This window comes from Malurus melanocephalus, unplaced genomic scaffold, assembly GCF_030028575.1.
Source record: "Malurus melanocephalus ecotype Western Australia unplaced genomic scaffold, MMel_1.1 scaffold_552, whole genome shotgun sequence".
Classification (NCBI taxonomy): Eukaryota; Metazoa; Chordata; class Aves; order Passeriformes; family Maluridae; genus Malurus; species Malurus melanocephalus.
Genome location: NW_026623784.1, coordinates 277,913 through 298,453, shown reverse-complemented (window position 1 = coordinate 298,453; position 20,541 = coordinate 277,913). Strand labels below are relative to the sequence as shown.

Below are 20,541 nucleotides of genomic sequence, written 5' to 3'. Positions count from 1 at the left end.
TAGTTACACTACACATCCATTAAAGATAGACAAAATATATTGCCAAACAGTATCAGTACAGAATGTAATCCTTTTATTATTTGCCCCTCTCATACCATGACACACCCAACAATCTGCTCTTCAGTTTCCATTAATATTGAAAACTGATCGTCGTAAACTGACAGAGCACTTAAGTCTGAAAACATTACATTTTCTGGAACAACTGCATTCCTAAGTTTGTATGCAGCCTTTTTATGGGATATGGCTTAGAATGCAGCTGCTGGCAAAGGTCCTTGTTAGAAGAAATATAATAGGGTTGACTTATCCATTTTTATCTSTTGTTTAAGAAAAGACTGTTGTGGAGCTCTGCAAGTGCTGTGTGGCTGGTTTCCTTCTAGATGCCAGGGTTTTTTTTTTTTCACTGGATTTGGCAAGTGCCAAAATGGCAGTATTGAAAACATTTTAGATCAACAAAGCAACCTTCAACAGCTCAGCTAGAAAAAAAAGTTACTTCCTATCATACCAGCCTACATCAGCAGCTTATTACTAAGGACACCAAATCAAGTCAACACATAGAGTTACATAAAACTACACACATCACCAGGTGTAACTGTGTATTATTTATCTATTTTGGYATCAGTTTTACCTCATCTTCATGGGCTCCACCTATTCTTGCATCAGTTAATTTTAGTTATCTTCTCCCATCCCCTTAATATTTGTACTTTCTCTCATTCTGCTTTCCATCCCTGCACTAGTGTCCTACACCACGTCCATCTATTTCTTGACCACAAGTCAAACACTGCAAAATACACTTTCCCTCAGAGGCAGGCAGAGACCCCACATACTTCTGGGGTCATCTACTGAAGAAAGTAAGAGACCTTACTGAAGAAGAAGGTAAGGCAGAGCCAACAGAGCAGGGCCTCAGCAACAGCTCCTTCTGCCTTTTAAATTCTAATAAAGAATAGTTAGGTCATGGCAATGTTCTCACAGCAATGGCTCTGCTCCAGTGCTGGCAATACCAAAGGCAGAAAAAAATTAAAAAGATGTGGCAGAATATGAGGGTAAACAGAGGCTTTAATGTATATTTAAAGAAAGATAATTTAGAAAGTCTRGAGCCTATTGGATTTGATTACATAAATTCTCCCCATGTTGCAATGGCAAAAACATTCACCCTGGGCTCTCAGGAGCCAAACTGTTCTCATGACAAAACCCCATGTACTTTTCAGCTGTCTTTCAGTTAGAAATTTCCAACAATCTCTTCAGTAAAAGTCAGTTCTGCTCAGCAACTAAGTGAAAACTATTCAGGACACTTCTAAAACCAGTAATAAACCCCCCTCACTTCCCACTTTCAGCATGTCACCTGGCCCACAGGTACAGTGTAGAGACCTGGCAAACAGAACAGTGGATGAAAACTCAATACCAAAGCTACACAGGACAAAAGCACTGCTATTGACCATTAATCTTGGCTGCATCCTTTTGGTACCAGCTACTGGTTTAACAAAAGTAATCTTTCCACATATGAAATAAAATTAGGGCCAGGCTTTCTGTGCCTTATAGAGTTTTAAAGGAAGAAAGARCCTACCATCTGAATAACAATAAGGAAAGGAATTAGTTATTCTCTTTTAACGGTGCAGAAGTAAAACCTCCAGCCTTGCCTTTGCTCTGTAGGGAAGATGAAGAGCTAACATGTATGGCAAAACTTGAAATAGTGAAACAGAGCACTGAGCTCTTCCTTACCTTACGGGCACTCTTCCACATGTGCTTCATGTATGCATAAGTCACTTGGGGATGGACTGTTGGCAGTGGGTGATCCAGCTGTCGAGATGGATCCACTCCCAAGAGCAGGACAAGGGTCTTATGGGCCAAAGCCTGGAGAAAGTGGCAAAGACAAAAGGCAGGTTAAAACAAGCTCATTGTTACCTCTAGCTCACATTGCTTCAGAATTGCCCAGCAGTGGTACATCTGACCCTCCAGATAAAACACAATGTGCTAGTCTTGCACAGCTTGGTTTTTGGTAGCAGGGGGACTGCAATGATGGCTCCTCTAAGAAGCTTCTGGAAGCTTCCACCATGTCCAGCAGAGCCAATCTCTGATGGCTCTGAAGATGATGGACATGCCAYCTGGGCCAACTGGAGAGGTTGGTTAWGYCTCTGTGAYGACRTATTTAAGAAGAAATCAAAACAAAGGGTGCACACAGATTTTCCTAGAGAGAGGAGGAGGAGAGGTGAGAACATGTGAGGAACAACATGGAAACACCAAGGAGAAGGAATGGGAGGAGGTGCTCCAGACACTGGAGTCRGGATTCTTCTGTGGTGAAGACCATGGTGAAGCAGCCATCCCCCTGCAGCCATGGGGAACCATGGRGGATGCAGAGATGCACTCATGGCCWGTGGGGAGATGCCCACACCAGAGGAGATGGATGCCTGGAGGGGGCTGTGATCCACTGGGAGAACTGGTGGAGAGAGGGGCACCCTGCTCCCTGGAGCAGCCTGTCCTGGGCAGACTGCACTCTGTGGACAAGTGACCCAAACCACAGCATTTTTGGGAGGACTGCTGCTTGTGAGATGGACCCATTTTGGAGTGGTTCACAGAGAGGAGTCTCCTGTGGGAAGGGACCCCATGGTGTAGCAGGAAAAGGATTCCTCTCCCTAAGCAATGGAAAAAGATCCTAGTGACAGACTGACCAAAACCCACCATGCCCTGTCTCTCCACGCTGTTGGTGGGAAGGAGGAAGGGGTTGGGGAAGAAAGGGTGTCTGTAAGGGCTTATTTTATTCTCATTATCCTCCTCTGTTTCTGTCAGTAATAAATGCACTTGGTAACTTTAAGTTGAGCCTCTTTTGCCCTTTGAGTGTTTTCTCATGGTTTCTTATCTTGATGCAGGAGCCCTTTTCAACAGTTATTTTTTTTTTCTCTCCTCTGCCCAGCTGTGACAGGGGAGAAACRAGGGAGAGCAGAGTGAGCAGCTGTTGTGGGTGCCTGGTGTTKGGCCAGTGTCCAAACCACGACACACAGACACAGCAGACTCCCTGGACTCCTAAGAGTACCACATGATAAACCATATGTCTTCTGGGCATTAGATTCTCATTTCAGAAGACAGTGGAAAGTATACAGAGTCTGTTTCAAGTATTTGGTGATAAATTTTGTGGGGAATGTTAAATAGCACTGTAATGTTCACCAGTTACATGGCATTCTAGATTTGTCTCTCTGCTTTAGCAGAGACAGGCAGTATTAATAATCTCCAGTGCTGCATAAAAACTTCCAGTTACAGAATGCAATAAAAAAATTGGCTYAAGAGTTCTCATGCATAATACTAGTCCCACAAAAATAACCTAGGTGACAAGGATGAACTCTATGCTAGTTACAATTTTACCATTTCAACAATTTCTGACTGTTTTTTTCCTCAGAGGAGAGCCTATCCCACCTGGGCAATGAAAGCATTTGGGAATGTTCAAGGTTGAAGCAGCACAGCAAAGCCAATTGTCCAAAAACCTGCTGTAGAGAACAGAGCCTGACAATGCTCACCAGCCTCCCACTCTTGCCACACAAGCTGGCATACTTGAGCCAAGTTCTCATGTCCTCGTGAGGATTCACAACAAGAGATCGGACCATCAATATTCTTTGCCAGTCTTCCACGATTCGCTGACAGCCCTGAGAGGAAACAGAAGGGAGAACTTGTTATTGTTCAGTCTCCAGCGTGCTGAGCAGAGCCTTGATTCAGAAAGAAGGGACTTTCACCAAGACAGAGACTTCTGTAGCCATAATTCACAGCAGACCAACATTAGAATTGTCTATTTCTTTAACACTGCAGTGTGTGAAGAACATTCAGTGCCTTGCTCTCCCAATCTGCAGGCACCTCAGTGCTTCCAGTCTAACAATATCCTCTGATGGAAAAAGGAAAAAAACTCCTAAAGCTGAAATACATCCAAAAATCAGGAAAGCTCTCAGTACAATTCCAAAGTGAGTCACAGTGCCTTCCAAAGTGCCTTCTCAACCTAGTTTTAAAACCTATTTTTGGTTTAAATGCTGACAAATCTCAACACAGAGATGGTAGAAAACCAAACGGTTGCRAAGATTATTTTCTTATTGCCCTTTTTCTTTTCCTTGCATGTATTTCTTTGGGAGACTGGCACCTCTGGTTTTCTGCCAGAAACTGCAGCTCCAGCTGCTGTGCTGCTTGTGCAAGCATTGTCTGGTTCTTGACTGTCTGATGGGAGAGGCACAGCACTGTCAGAGCAGGATGAGTCTGTATTTCAAACATTCAAGGATGCTACAGAGAGGTTGAATTGTGGAAGGGACAGCGAACAACCAAATCCATGGTGCTTGATATGGTGGCCAAGTACAGGGTAACAGTGATGCTCCAAAGTTTCTATTTAGCCAGAGACTATTTAGTTTTAAGGTAAACAGAAGATTTTCCAATGGGAGCAARGACCTTAGCACCAAAGAAGCTATTCTTTCCCTTTCTCTCTTCCCCCCAAGTTGAGGACTGGGAAGTTGAGCAAAGCTTGTTCCCTAAYACCCAAATAAACTTCCTCTAACAGGCATTCAAAAATTATTAAAAAATAGCTAAAAAATGTTCAAGAACTGTACGTACTGCTTTCAGGACCATAAAAAGCTGTATGCAGACATTACACTTCCTGCCATTTCTACCCCAGTGGAATGGTCCTGAGCTTTTCCAGGAAGGAATGCAGATGGGAAATTAAAGCTTTGTCACAGTTTCCCAAATAGCTAAAAAATAAGCAGCAGGCTTTCATAAGGTGTCAGATTATAGCAGTCCCAGTGAAGAACTCTGCACAGGGAAAAGCTCTTCCTCCAAGCAGCATTTTACCTTAGTTATGACCTTTTTATCTTCTGCCCCCTTCTCTTGTAGGGATCACCTCTTTAAACAGTATTCCTGTATGTACTACTGCATCTGAAGATATTCACTTTCACTGTAGAGATGTGTCTTAAAAGGAAATACTGTCAAATATTTGTCTCATTTAAATTTTCAGAGGTACTTCGGATTTTTAATGTTTCGAGTAAGAAAGGCACAAACTTCTCTTTCAATACAGGAAAATCAACATTTTGATTAATTTGGTTTGGTTAAAGGTCTCTTCTGAAAAGTCAAGCATAGCATCATTTAGATCAGAAGACACTTTTAAGTTYATCAAGTCCAACCATAAACCTAACAACTCCATAACACTGCCAACTCCACCACTAAGCTATGTCCTTAAGTGCCACCAATCAACTGGAAATGTTCTTGAAAGAGGCCCAAAAGGAACAGAATAATCTTTTATTTTACAAGCATGTGAATTCTCTGACCAGTTTRCCAGCATTTGGAGAGAATTCACTTCTTAAAATGCAGACAGCCASGTAAAAAGTTCAAACTAGCCTGATCCAAACCAGTATTTCCAGATGTAATCCAATATTGAGATAAGCAGCCTTGGGGATGTTACTAGTGTCTCTCTTCTGTACACATCTCTTTCAAGGTTTAGTTCTCACTTTTAAAGTGTCATATCAGCAAAGACTCAGGAATATTAACCTGAAAAAAAAAAAAGCCCAAACCAAAATCCCAGACAACTGGGACAAGCGTAAATGAGACGAAGCACAGAGCCATGTGAGCATGAAGGTTACTGGGATGAAAAGAGACATGGAAAAGATGTCTGAGCCATTTTCTGAGCCACCACACTGACTCAAAAGCAAGCTATTCATGCCAGCCCATCAGCATCTCCATCCCTGACCTTTACATGGATGTACCTGCAGTCTTTCCCACCAGATCTGGCGGATGATCTCACGGCGTTCTGGTACAAGTTTATACTGGATAACCTCTTCCAGCTCTGACAGCATCTGGCAGGATACCATAGCCTGAAGGAAAAAAATCACATTCCATCCCAATCACTATAGAACAAATCTATAATTAAGGAACAGTATTTTGGCATCAAAATCTTAARTACATAGGCTGCCTAACAGATAAAGGACCAACTGCTATGTACTTGTACCTAGRCAACCTGTGATTCAAACTCCCTAAATGTCAATTCTTATTTCTTTGGAGGGGGTGGAGCTCACTTCACTTTTAGTTTGTCCCAAAGCTACTCCTGCAAAGTTATATTTCTTACCTGACAAGAGCCATTTAGTATGTGGGCCTACACAGGTCTTATGTTTGAGAAAAGCATTACTCTGAAATTTTATGCAACTTTCAGGGACAGTCTGAAGCAGCAATGAGGGGAATGAAGTTTGAGAGCTACACTTACCCCATAGGCTCGACTGTAACTCTCTCCTGCCATGGCAGTCAGCTCAGCATCCAGCAGGTCTCTGGCTTTGTCAATGCACTGAAACAGAACGAGATATTGAGGCAAATGTGGTGTGCTTTATCTAGAGTCAATTGTTGAAACTGCTGTTCAGCTGTTCCATCTCATGGACAAAGCTGGCATTGCTCCCACTCTCCAACAAGAATCAGGGAAGGATCTTATCAATAGAAAGGTTTGACAGGAAAACATATCCATGGTATACACAGGGAAAGTCAAGGGAGCTTCAAACCTGCAGTTTGAAGTTTGTCTTCCTACAAAATCAAAGTTTGCAGCATTTCTAATCCTACTGTCATTGTAGAGTTCATCATTAACATTTGTAGATRAAAAGTTCACATTTTACTGCACAAGAGTTGGTTACAAAAAAAGCCTCAAGAAATGTCTCTCAATACCACATAATGAAAGAAAATAAGCTTTCACTGTTTTACATAACTGAACAGGATTTTATGAATTTTACAGGACAGCAAATTCCATTTCTCATCCTCAAACTAAGACAGACTCTTCAAGCATGAAATAAATCCTGCTCTAGYTCTAGTCATTATATAATCTCTCACATATAGCTTTTCCTGCTCAAAAATGCTAAAGGTTAATCATAAACTCTACCCTTTTGAATGCCTGGTTAATTTTACTGTGCACATCACCCAAAAATCTATGTATGGGTTTTGACAGCACAGATTGAATTACTCCTTTATCTAAGTTGGCAAGCCAGCAMAGAATTCTGAGAAATGGGACTTGAGCTTCCTTGGGAAGTAAACAACACGTTTTCACATCTACAGAGCTGCTCTCCAAATGTCCTCTGTGACAAACAAGAATTACCAATACAGTTCTGTTTAACAGACTCATTCCATGCCTTGCTATCTCAATYTAAGATTTGAGGTTTATCCATACTACAAGACAAATTACACTTACTGTACATGATATATATGAGTCCTTCACTGAAAAAGATGTAAGAGACAGAACAGACAAAAAATCCTTTAGGAATCTCAGGCATTCCTGGTAATTTACAATCAGTGCCTTATAGAATGGAACCACTGCTGAGATAATCCCTGTGCCCTGCTTGTCCAGAAAAGATGCACAGAAGCAAAAAAAGCCCCAAAATTATGAAGGCATTCTTRTGTTCTACAGCACTGGACCACTACTCTCTGTATCTGCATTCATTGCTATGTTTCTGGAAATACATGGTAAGTTCTATCACCCAGGTCTAATACATCCATGGAAGAAACATTACTGGACAATTCATGGGTTATAGCCAACTGCTTTAAAACAACCTGTCTTTCCATGAAAATCTATTGCCTAGTACAYCTTAAACCAGATTCTGGGATACCAACAAGGAAGATAATTACTTGCTGAGCCAGTGAGAAAAGGTCCTGATGCAGTGCCAGCACAGCCCTGTAGAAAGCACCATCATGGGTGTCCCTGGGGATCATACAGGTATATTCTTCCATGCTGTCCCACTGACCTGCAGAGACACAGATGTCCTCAGTAACACAGCAGCCTTCTCTGAGAACAGAACTGTGATGTGGTGTTTAGATATCAGTGCCTAGGCCTGAGTGCTGTGGTGCCTCTGCATTTATGTCAGCTCTCCAACAGCTTRTCTTTGGCAGGGACATTCTGTTATATACATAAACCATACATATACACATAGATACAGACAAGAAAAACACATGCATTTTTCTTCTAGACAAAATGTTATCCTTGTGGAAAAGGTTCTTTCATTCTTTGTGATGAAAAAGTTAAAATTCTGACACTGCCAGACCAGTTGAATGAATTAGCGTCCTACAAACCAAAAGATGATTTATTCTCAGCGARGGCTGGCAGAGAGCAATTCATAAGCTTCTCTAATAAATATCTCACTATCAACATAAATGGACCACTACAGATGTATTCCACTTAAGCTTGTCTACTCAGCACACACAACCTCTCACAATGTTCAACAGATACTGTTCTTGTTTGTAAATAAGAATCTGCCAAATCCGAGAAAGTCCATTAATCTCATTTTCAGCCTGAGCTGATGTAAATGCAGATTTTCCAAAGAGCTTCAATATGGACTTACACTTACTTYGCTTCCCAATGTAAATAATGTGGTTTCTTGATGATGCTGTTTCCTGTATTCTGTAGTTCTGAAGTTAGTTAAAACTATCTGTGCTTCCACCTCATGGGCTGTCACACCCCAGCACAYGATGATACATTACCTAGACCCCAGGCAGCAGCAGCAGCCATCCTGGCCATCTTAGCTTGAGTTTCATCATTCACTTGGGTCCACTTTTCACAGCATTGCTGGTGGAGCTGCCCCCTAAGAAGAATTCACAATTTCTGATCAGCAAGAAGTGTCTTCAAAGAATTCTGCCTCATTAAACAATCACTTCCCACTGGTAAGACAACAACCACCCTCACAGTTCTTTTTATACTAAGTGAAGAATAGGATTTGACTCTTCTGGCTAACTCTACTGTGCCAATCTGATGACAAATATCCTATCATCAGAATATAATTTTAAGGCACACTATGTTTTGAAAATGCACATCCAAAGAAAATTTTGCATTTGTTCCTCAGCGGCTCTTAATGCCTATTTTACAAACAGGACTGATAATGCCAGTGTATAAATATAGAAAAAAAAAGTAATTCTCAAGAAAACAAACAAGCCATCACCAAAAAAARGATGCTTCAAATTTTTTGCAAGTGTCAGTGGAAGAAACATATGATCTGAATAGCTTGGGCATGGCTCCTAGTATCAAACATTTTGAATTAACACATCAAGTCTGAAGACAAAGACTGCAGAATAAATGCTGCTGTAACCTCATATGAAGACTTGTCATGGCAAGATCTCAGAAGGCATCTGAATCTTTCATCTCCAGCGGAGAGGAAGCATCAGGGTTTTTTATATTATCTCTTTCAAATCAACTGTGAATGCTCCACTAATCAGACCAATTACCGTGGGTGTTGCAGTTCCATGATTTCTTAGGCTGGATACTCTGTAGCAGTGAAACAGCTGCCAACTGTGAAGGAGAACAACTTGCCTTCCCTACTGTCATCCTTTCCCCTCCCAAAAAGGAAGACGAGTTAGTCAAACAGAACCAATGGGCTGCCACAGGCAAGATAGTCATTCTGACAGCTTAATGGCCCAGGACAAAAAAAATCCAAAGCAAATGAAAAACCAAGCCAAACCTAGCAACAGCATCAGGACCTCACAGATGCTGTTAAAGCACTATGGGTCCTACAAAAATAACTACTAAGAATGTTTTAGCTGTACTCTCAGAATATCACAGCAGAGTACTGAAATAATGATGCTGCATAATACAATTCTATATCATCTGCCTTATCCTGTCAAGCAGACTCCAGCAGCACAGTCAAGTTGAATGCTGCTGAAGAGTATAGGCAGACAAACTATGGAATCCTCAGCCTCAGGATAACATCTCTAGAGCCAGCTACAAGGCAGCTGACAGCACTTTGCAAAAGCACTTCTGAATTGTAACATCTGCACCAAGCTGGAKTTCAGTTCCACAACAGAACTTGGAGACTGCTCTCATCACTACAGACTATCAATAGATCCATGATACCTTGCTCCAAGAGAAGAAAATTGCCCTTTTGCTGTTCCATAGATTGTTGCTGATACATGAAAAAGTAGGAGGTTCAGAAATGACACTTAACACAAATATGCATCCAGCAGGAGGGAAAAATTCTTCAAATCCCTGGTAAGAACTGCCTACTCCTAGGAAAGCTGATTGAAGTATGCTCAGTAAGRAGATCTATTTTCCCTGCTGGAAAAGCAGAACCCTGTATGTCTCACTCTTGTTTAGAAACAAATAGGGCAGAAAAATGCTGGCAAAATTAGTTTTTATAAACAGTCCTGTTTCTAGCAGTAAAATTACTWTAGTGAAGAGGAATCTYCTTACTGTGGTGCCATCCCATGGGSTCACATCAGGACCCATCAGRAGAGAGCTTGTGACATGCAAAGCTCAATAGAAAGGCACAACCTGGACAAACCCTCACCTGCTCCTGTGTAGAACTGCACACCACAGTGAACAGGTTGCCTTCTCCAATTATCTTCTTGGAATTGAATAGCAAGAAAAAACAGAAGCCCCCAGTTAAGTAGCAAGCTGTACATGACCTGCAGCTCAGCCTCTCACAAACACTGACTCAAATCAGTTATGTGTTGACAACAKAAATTCGACACAAAGCTTGAAATACTAAATGTTCACAAAGACAAGGCTTAAGAAATGTTGAAAAAAACTAAGTCCTTCTCATCCTTCTACAAGACACAGGTCTGACACCGAATAAACACAGAAATCTTTCACGGTTCAATCAGAGTTTTAAAATGAGGGTCACAATGAACTCCTTTTATGACTGTTTCTGACAAGTTCTGTGCAGTGAATGTTTCCTCTATTCACAATGTCTTTCTGTGTTATAAATGGGGTTGACTTGATTATAAGACTGAAGATTCTCTTCCAAAGAGACCTTAACTCCCAAATGGCCTGTCCCAAAAGGCTTAGAGATGTTATTACCAAATCTGTTCAAGGAACAAAGAGAGATGCCACACAAATATTCTAACTATTAAGTAAGCAGGAGTAAACAGGAATTCAGGCAAAAAATTTGCACCTGAATGACAGCATCCAGAGAACAGATGGACACCATTTTCCTCAGTYTTCAGGCATTCCCCTCTTACCATTCACCAAGGGCTTCCAAGCAGCGCATCCGTCCCAGCATCAGCTCAGGATCATCTTTGTTTGTGTCCATCTTCTTGTCATAGGCCACCAGAGCATCTTCCCATTCATGAAGCTTTTCATACCAGGTAGCTTGAATTTCCTATGGGAAGGGGGAAARAAGTAAAAATAAACAGCAGGATTAACATTTATCATTCTATATTAACTACAACAGYTTTTCCTGACAAATTCTTCATCTATGCTGGTCACTTCACCCTTTTTTTTTCATTTAAATATCCTCATGGACTTCTGTGCTACAGAAAAGAGCCTAGTATGAAAATTAGAACCCTGGCATTGCTGCACCTGCAAAGAAATGAATTCAGGTTTACCAGAGGGATTAATTCAGTATCACCCCCCTACTCAGTGCCACTGAAATACCAGCTCAGCAGCCAGTGCTTTTCTTTTTGGACAGGTGGAGTGAGTGGAATAGGAAAAAGGGTAAATCTGTAAGATATTCCACTTCCCATTGTTGCACATGCCTGCATTCAAACAAGAAAATCAGCCCTGTGTTCAGGAATGAAGAGACTAACTGGAAAAAAAAAGCCCAAACTTTGCATCTGGCTACTGCTAGGCAATTATTTAATACAGSAGATAGTATGAAGTAGGGATCCAATCACAACCTTCACAAGGGAAGGCTGCAGTCTGTAAACAAACAAAGACTTTAAAAGTTAGCCAAGTAGTGATCCTTATCAGCTAAACACTTTCTTTCAGTCTTTATTTCTAGATTGTGTTTCTCATTTTCAACAAATTAAATGCCTTAATATATTTCCATACTTTTCTCTGCCAGTGTTTTTCTGCTCAGTATTTGGCAGCTCATGTCTTGACAGGCTGCAGAACAGATTCCTCTCCCAGACCTGTGGGCAGGGRGAAGTCACTATAAACCATATTTTGTACGCCACATCTTTCACTTAGCCCTTTAACTTCTCAGCTGAGTCATATTTCAATTAAGTCCCTGAAAGTAGAGCACACAGCACCTCTTAATTTCTTTTCACTGCCTATTCTGGCAAGCTCTGTGCTTTTAACTACATTTACTGCTAGAACTGTATTGCTACTGAAGAGCAAAGTCAGAATTAGGTAATGCAGAACGTTGCTCAGTCCATCCAAAGAATTATAAGAAGCTGCAAAGATGTTCTGAAGTCTGTACTTCTCCCAGAAAGGATTTATTTTCCAGTCTAGGTCAAAACCACACATAATCCTACACCAGAGGACTTCCACCATTTTTTGTTTATACCTGGTTTCCACTTTCTAGCAGTTGCTAMTTAAAGAGGCTGGTCTACTGTGCTTCTGCCTGCCTTCCTTTTCCTAGTCATCCTAAAACACTGCAACAATYACCACTACAAAATCATCTTTTTACCAGTAGAACTGTCAGGAGAGCATAGGTGGTTTGGTCCTTGAACACAAATTAAATTACTTATAAAATGAGAAGGAAGTAAAAAAGGTAATTCATGCTAAGAAAGACACAGAACAAATATACAATGGAGTTATTTGATTTCAGTGAGCAGTCTAAATTGTCTGGTTAATTTGCTATTCTAAATAATACCTGTGAACACTTTTGAAAGAGTCTAGAGGCATGACTTCCATTAAATCCTTACCTGGAAGGTGTTGATACAGTTTCTCAAATCCTTCAAGCTTAGAACAGGAGCTTACTCCCTCCCTTCCCAGCTTATCCTAAATAAAATGACTTACATTGTCAGGTTGCTAGCTGCTCACAGATGCATTTAGCATCAAAAGTAGCTGCAAAATTCTCCTCCAAATCAAGACCTTGAAGCCCTCCCCATACCCAGCATGTCTGCAAAGTGCCCACTGAACTGCCCTGTAGGCAGCAAGGCCCTTCACTATGAACAATGAAATATTATAAACAGKGATAGAACCTTGGTGTGATTGATTGAAAAAACACATCACCACCCACCAAAAAACTAACTACAAAAATGTAAGACATGAAGAAGCAAATTATCCAGCAGGACTCACCAGCTCCCCAAAGTGCTTCATGGCATATTCCAGGACCCCAGCAGCTGCTTCTGGTTGTTGGAGTTTATTGTTTATGCTAGAAAGGAAGAAAAAGAAAGATGGTTTAACACAGTTGGCAATATTAGGGTTGGTACAAACTTATACTTGATAATACCAAGCTCTCTCATTTAGAAACACCAAGGAACACTCTTCTTTTTGTTTAAGACTTCCATATGAACAATTAAACTACATAAGGCACACAATGGCTATATATTTGCAGAGCAATAGGTGCACACATGCTCTCTGCACATAGTCTCAAGACTTGTTATCCAAAACAGAGAATGTATATGATTATCAATTCTAAGTAACAGCCTGCATAGCAAGAACAATACTTGACAATAATTTTAAAGGCATGATCTTTCCAACAAACAGCTGCACTTAAAAGTTTTACAGTACTTTTTTCCACCCCTTTCTCTAAAACAGACCACCAACTCCTTTAAAAATCAGAGTAGAGATTTTAATAATGCAGGAAACAGCCTGTATCATTGAAACAGCTGACAAGTGTCACCAGGAATTACATTAAAAGTGTGCAACCCTAATTTCAATTTCACATTTCATACAAAGCCTCTACATTGGTACTAACCAGAACTGGCATTTTTCTTCTGCTGTTTTTCAAAAACATGCCAGAAACTGCTGCCATCCCAACCAATCCTCAGTCTGGGGGCACTTGGTTTGCAAGGCCAGCTCAATTTTATGAAGCACAGGCAAACAGGATACTCTCGTGTCTGATTCTCTACCTCATGATATACAAGTATTCTTTTAAATAATTTCTATTTCACATTGATTTTCTTATCTTACTATCAGAAATGGGGTACTCAGTGACCAGCACTTCTTCTAAATCACAATTTAATGAGGAYATTCACTTTTTTTCAAGCTTCTGCCCTGTTTATGAACAGCCTCTGGTTCATTGCCCTCCTCTTTCCCTACTGACACTGGAGAACTGAAGTGTGAATTGTTCAAAGCAACATCCCAACACCTGAGCACCTACAACACATCCTACAGACCAATACTAACATTAGTTAATGTCTGGAATGGAAACAGCATAATTAACAAAACAAAACATGGCAATAAAGAGCAGTGCACAGAGACTTTCATGGGTCTTTGAGCAGGACTATAGACACAGGGAGCTCTCAAAAATGCTCTTTCTTGCTTGCCATCACCAGAATAGTTATATGATTTCCCTCTTATAACAGAGCCTGGGATCAGTAAGAGACAAGCAAATCAAAAGTAATAGAGGAATTAATAAGCAGATAAAAAAAAGGGGTAAATTTTCAAATGAATGCTACATTTCTTMTGTCTCTGGAAGTTTCCTTTTTGATAAGTAAAGAATCAAGCTTCCAGACATACTCTGGATACCTGTGAAGSTCAAATAAAATACTCTTGGAAATAAGACCTCAGATTGGTTGAGCTAAAATCAGATTTATCCAGMCTAAGAATACAACATAATCACAGTTCAACATGATAGGAACCCAACAATGGGAAGCACTTGAAACAGACCCACATAATTTTTTTAACAAGATAGTCAAAGATCTCACTAACTCCAGCTAGCTYCCCAAGGGAAAGCTTGGCAGCAGCAAAATAAAACTGATAAATGGCTGTCACATTTCATGCCCTGAAAGAGCCATTGGCAGACACATCACTTCCAGTATGTCACACAATTAATTTCTTCCAAGTTATCTTTCTTGTCAACACTTCCTGACAAAAYTGGCTGTTATCTTTTATTACCCAACAATTAGCACTGCTCTTCTGCTGATATTCCTTGGTGCACTCAATTACTCCTTTTCTTTCTTACTTTTTTGGCTGTCCAAAGTAGAAWAAAATGCCTCAAATCTATTTATGGTTAGGTTTAAGCAAAGGGGAGGAAAAGATAGGGAGGGAAAGGAGAAAGACTTTGATTTATGAGAATATACAGCAGTAGTTTTTAATATAATAAATTACTCTCGTGTAACAAATGATCTAGAACACAATGAGCAGTGACAGGTAATTTTGTGGACTAGGATAAGCCTCTGACTGGAATAGCTCCTGGCAGCTGCTTTTCACTGTGTTTAGGACCATTTCTGCAAAAGCAGCAAATGTTGTGGCTCCCCATTCCCAGCCCATTTTGTGTACACATTATTTTAACATGGTACATTTAAAACACATATTTAGAAGATACAACACTCTGTGCTTGCCTTCCCTTTCACCTTCCTTCCATGAAGGCACTGTCACTCTCCCTGCAGACCTGAAGAGTCAATGYTCAGATGGAATCTTCCTAAATGTCATAACACTCTTAAAATCACTACAGATCTGTTTTCTTGCCACAACACTGGAGACTGAACCKAAAGAAAAATACCACAGAAAGGCATCCAGGCACTTGGAAAAAGCCCCAGGGGCTAATCTAATATTCCAGCCAGGCAGAGTTGCCAGGGGTTTTTAGTCACAGTGTTGCTGCTGGAAATCAGGGCAGTTTACTGGATTAGAATCAAAGGGATGGATTTCTCCATTACCTGGAAAAAGACAATAACAAAATCTCTCCAGATTAAAGGAGAAGGTGGGAAAACATCTCTCAAAACAGAAACAATGCTGTTGGCTAAACTGCCAGACAACAGCTTAAGTCTTTGTTTACTGGCAGATGTCCTTTCARTTATTCCTAATTGAGAAGAATGTTAAGTTTAATATAAAAGGAAAAGATCAATTGTTCTCCATATGCACTGAGTGAAGTACACATTCATCAGTTCATTTTTGTTAAAAAGTTAGAAAAAAAGCCACTGCTATTTCCTACTTGAAGGCTTGGCAGCAAGGCATAAAAGAACATTTTTTTGACATTTAGAATATTTTAGAAGTGTTTAGGTACAGATTTTGTAGGTCATAGATTTTGTAAGTCATAGATTACATCTCATTTCTCAGGAAAGGCCCAAGTATTCAGCTCTGCTGCCTGCTATGGGCTGGCAGTGCCTTCTAGTACTAATGCTCAAGGAATAGGTTTCAAAATTATATATTTTCAATGTTAATGTACTTGTACCTAAAATATTCTGAAGCTAGTTCAAGACAGAGCTGTCCTATGCTTGCAAGCAGACAATTAAAGTGGGAGACCAAAGAAATAACAAGATTTCCTAAGTCATTTCAATTAGACCTTTACCTAATGCATTATTTCAGTGCTGAATACTCAGCATTGTGTTTCACATTTTGTTCAATAAATAGTGATTAGAAAAAAACAACAAAACAACTGAAGGTCCATACACTTTCCCTCTGAAAGAGCATAAATCAGTTGCAAAACTAATCCTCATCAATGCAGAACAGTGYAATTTAAATATTTCCCCATCTATTAAACAGAATCTGTACTGTAGCCAGAAAAATGTCCAACCCTGACCTATTTGGAGCACTTGATCATGATGACTGGGATATTAAAATGTAAACAAGCCTTTGGATGAAAAACATTTTCCAGTTGCTGTGTCACTCTACCCCTACAAAAAGTGACTACCCTTGGCACACTCCCTAACATAAAAATCTTGGTCAAAAATCTTATATCTTCAAATTTTATTAGTAGTGAAAGGTTACATAAACCTACTGCTTGATTATTAAGATATCAAACCTGTACATGTACACTGAACTAGAATCACAAAAAGGAACAATATTTAAGAGAAATATATTCCTATTGCTTGTRTATTTTAAAGGTTATTTAAAAAGAAACCAGACATGAACTGGGAATAAAAAACAACTTTGTCTTCAGTGGGAAGAGAACTCAAAGGATGGACTTTTCTCCTCCACAAACCCGAGGCATAAATGTGTAACATTAACCAGAAATGTCCTCTTTTATACAGTCCTGGCAGCTTTCAGTCTTCCATTATCTTTAATATTGACAATATTCTCTGTCACTCAAAATATATTAAACTTTCAAGAACTCAGAAGTAATCAGACTCTTCCCATCTTCTCATAAAAATTATAAAAARAAAMCCYTTTATTTTAATAGAGCCTTTTCAAGCAGTTCCAAACCTTTCTGTGAGGGAACACACACATTTCCTRTTGCCAGAATGCATCCCAAAACATAATAGGGAAACTTTTACTTTTGCAATAAAGCAGCTTGTATGCAGAGTCTAGACAAGAAGACAAACCTCTTTTTTTCAGTCTCTTCAAGTTTGTTTAAAAACGTTCTCCATGTGACAGATTTTACCAGCTTCAGTCAAGCTTGTTTTTCCTTCTGAAGAAGTGCTGAGAGCTGCTTCTGGGATTGGAAGGCACTGCTACKTTGTGGAGACTTGGGGGAACAGATAATCCCTTGGCAAAAGTGACTAGCTTTGTTGGCTGTTTTCCCCAATTCTATGATTTATTTGTRTTCAGGCATCCCCCAGCCCTTGATTCAAGAAAGCTCAGAAAACAAACCACAGTCCCCAAAACAACTCAGAAAACCAATGCATGTCCAYCATGCCACTAAAAATTATTCCCATTCTGGGAACAAATACATTTGAGAAACTGATAGCAGGAAAGGGCTGTTTTCAATAAAGAGTTGTGATGGGTGAGTGCCTCCAGGCCAGAGCAGCCACTTCAACTTCCAGCAAGGGCAAACCACATTGCTCATAGGCATCAAAACTGGCCAAATTCCCAATCTTGATATAAATGCTAGCAAATCTAATAAAAACATTCATCAGCTTTGAAAGAAAAATCAGTGAAAAATGTTACAATAAATTTCTTAGCCAGACCTGCTGCTTAGGTGCAAAAGCTTTTGTATCACCTATTTTTTATTAACCAGAAAGCAGAGAAAAAAAAATTGCTAAGCAAGATATTTAGCAAAACAAAATAAAACAGAGCTAGTCTTTGTGCATTGGTTATGCAAAGAGGGGATGCCTTAAATAAAAAACAAATCACAAACGACAGTAGGAAGTAGCAGTGTTTTGTTTCTCATTTAGTCTTCTCCCCTGTTCCACCTGTCCCATAATATAACTTCAGAGATTTACAACACAGTSCTGACCATAAAGTTGTAGCAGAGTAAATGCTGGAGCATTTATGAGCAACTCCAAAGCCAAAGATGAACAGTTTCACACTTCCTGGGAGGGAAAAGCAGGATTTCATAGCTCTGGCCAAGTGTGGACTCTGTGATGGGCCAGCTGAGAGCTGATGAGAGCCTTTGCCATCTCAACAAGCACCAGGAATGCCAGATTCTAAGCATTTGCCAGATGCATAKAAAGGCTTTTGCAATGAATGGCTACCAAATAAATACCCACAGGGCACTGAGCTTTTCTTCTTGTCTCAGCTTTTCATACACCTGCCAGAACAGCTTCCCAGAGAAGGCAATCATTTAAACTTACCTCTAATTTAATCTGGCCCTCCAGGGACAGGAGATAACTGGTTCTAATCAGGTAATACTAATATAATTGAATTAGTAACATCAACCAACATTATAAACATATGGCACATACAAATTGAAACCATATTTAGCCTCAGTTCTCACAACCACTTCAGAACTGTATCATGAATGTAGTCAAAAAGGATTTGACTCATGTTTTTAGTTTTAGGATCTTGACTTTTTAGTGATCATGTAGCACAGTACTTCCACATATAAATTATAGTGGAGGAAAACTAGTATGTTGGATTTCAGGCCAAATGGTGCTCAATTTCTCCATCAGTACTGGGGGAAAGGAAAGAACAGGACCCACTCAGTAATCATGGAACTCATTTCTCCTCAGCTATGCCCCAAACTATACCTCTTTACAAAATGTACCAGGATCCTGAATTCAAATCATAAATAGAACAGTACAAAAAAGCAGAACAGCTTTTGTCAGCTCCAGCTACTGACCTAACCTGGCAATGACTACCATTTGTAGTTATTGCTCYCTCAGTGACCACATTCAGCTCTCCATGAAGCTGGGAAAGACCCATCTTTCAAATACTCATAAAGAAGTCAAATTCCACTGAGATCTCTGCCAAGTGAAGTCTCTGCCCAAATCTCCTTTAATGCTTTCTCAAAAGTAATGACAGATGGGAAGATTTGTGCTCTTTTCCATTCCTGCATAATATGTCTGTGTCATCCTCTTACACAGAACAAAGTAAAGTATTCTCTTTTAAAACAGGTAAATCAAAGTACCCAGAAGAAAGATGGCTTGCATTCAGATATACAAATTGGAAGCCAAATCCAAAATAAAACCCTGGCTGTCTCATTTCCAATTAAATACTCCAGTTTAGAGAAGGTATTCAGATTTTTGCAGTGTTTTGTAATATGTGTGTTCAACTGAATCTTTGATCCTCCCAAAATTTGTGTCAAGATGGAATGCATAGACCTACAAATGGCTCCCCTCTTCCACATCTGTCCAAGACAGGAGAGTTATTKTGAGTGGGAGCAGCAGCAGAATGGATTGAAGTGCTGGGTAACACAATAGGGGTGTAAGCAGGGTGGCTTTTTGGGGCAGAGAAGCAGAATCTGGCCTGTCCCATTCTCTGTTCCAACTTCAACAAAAACATGTTTCTCATCACAGGAAGCTGGAGAAGAATTTGCCCCTGGGAATGACAGAAGCTCCAGCTGGAAGAGGGCTCAGACAGGATTAGAGGCAGAACAAAAACGTCAGGCTTTCATCTGTGTGCAGTGGCACTTTCTGGTCTGAAGCATAAAAAGCAGTTTTGCTATGGAAGGTTTCTGGAATGTCCATGATAAAAATTGACTGAAGCCTATGGTCTGCTGTGGAGGTACCCTCAGTGCTTTCATCAAATTGTWCTTGCATATCTCTGGCAATATCTCAGCCCACCAATCCCACACAGTGCCCWCGCCAGCTGACACAACAGAGCCAGCAGTTTTCTCTAGAGCACAGCACACAGGCAGTTAGTCACCCACAAGACAACTGATTGTTTGGAGAGCTCTAATTCTGACCTCCTCCTGAAGATCCCCTCTTCCTTCTCTATGACAATTCAGGTTTATGAGACAACTGTTATTCATRTTCCACTCCTGCAGTGCTTTGATGCCTTAATCTCCCAAAAGCTTTGCACTCCTGTGGGTCTTTTTTGGAGAAAAACTATTAGCCAATCCTGGAGCAAATCAGAGGCAATAACAAAGCATCAAGCAACAAATCTATCAGAGCTGAGGAGGGAGAGAAACTGCATCAACAAGAAATTGTGCCTTCTATTTCTTTAAAAGCAAATGTCAGGTCAGCAAGGCTTTTCTAATGGTTCCTAATCAAGCAGAAATCCTGCAGCCACTTTGGATCAGCAAAAGAAGGCCAGATGGGATAGTGTGTGTCAGCAGGGTTTGTCTTAATATCCTTTGTAAGAGGTGCAAGATTAACTTTCTTTTGTTTCCTTGGACATCAAGAAGCTTTCACAGCCTTTATGCAAGAAGCAGATACATGAGGCATTTAATCCTTTATTTCATCTTACTTCTGCCCACTKATTATAATCAGAAATTTTGCAGGAAGATGCAAGAACCCACATGTTCTGGCCTGGGAGAAACAATTTATCCTGAAGGATCTAGAACTAAGCGTGGAGACCTTTTGCAAAAGGCTGCACCTTTGCTGAAAAGGTTTTATTTGGTGAGCAAACTGTTATAATAAAATTCTGAACTGTTAAAAGATATAAAAGAGGAGAGGAAGTTGCCATCTCAGCCATCTGAGACT

The 20,541-nt window shown here is 40.2% G+C and overlaps 1 protein-coding gene across 2 annotated transcripts in view; it reads right to left on the bottom strand.

Annotated features, from left to right (window-relative positions):
- Positions 1–20,541, bottom strand: part of MTOR (mechanistic target of rapamycin kinase) — a 63,739-nt gene that overhangs the window by 15,744 nt on the left and 27,454 nt on the right. For both annotated transcript variants that reach the window (XM_057382177.1, XM_057382180.1), the window contains 8 exons: positions 12,929–13,004; positions 10,924–11,063; positions 8,455–8,555; positions 7,606–7,721; positions 6,209–6,286; positions 5,715–5,822; positions 3,504–3,629; positions 1,717–1,848 (listed from right to left, as the gene is read on the bottom strand). In XM_057382177.1, the coding sequence (XP_057238160.1) occupies positions 1,717–1,848; positions 3,504–3,629; positions 5,715–5,822; positions 6,209–6,286; positions 7,606–7,721; positions 8,455–8,555; positions 10,924–11,063; positions 12,929–13,004 (877 nt within the window). The remainder of the gene's footprint in view (positions 1–1,716; positions 1,849–3,503; positions 3,630–5,714; positions 5,823–6,208; positions 6,287–7,605; positions 7,722–8,454; positions 8,556–10,923; positions 11,064–12,928; positions 13,005–20,541) is intronic.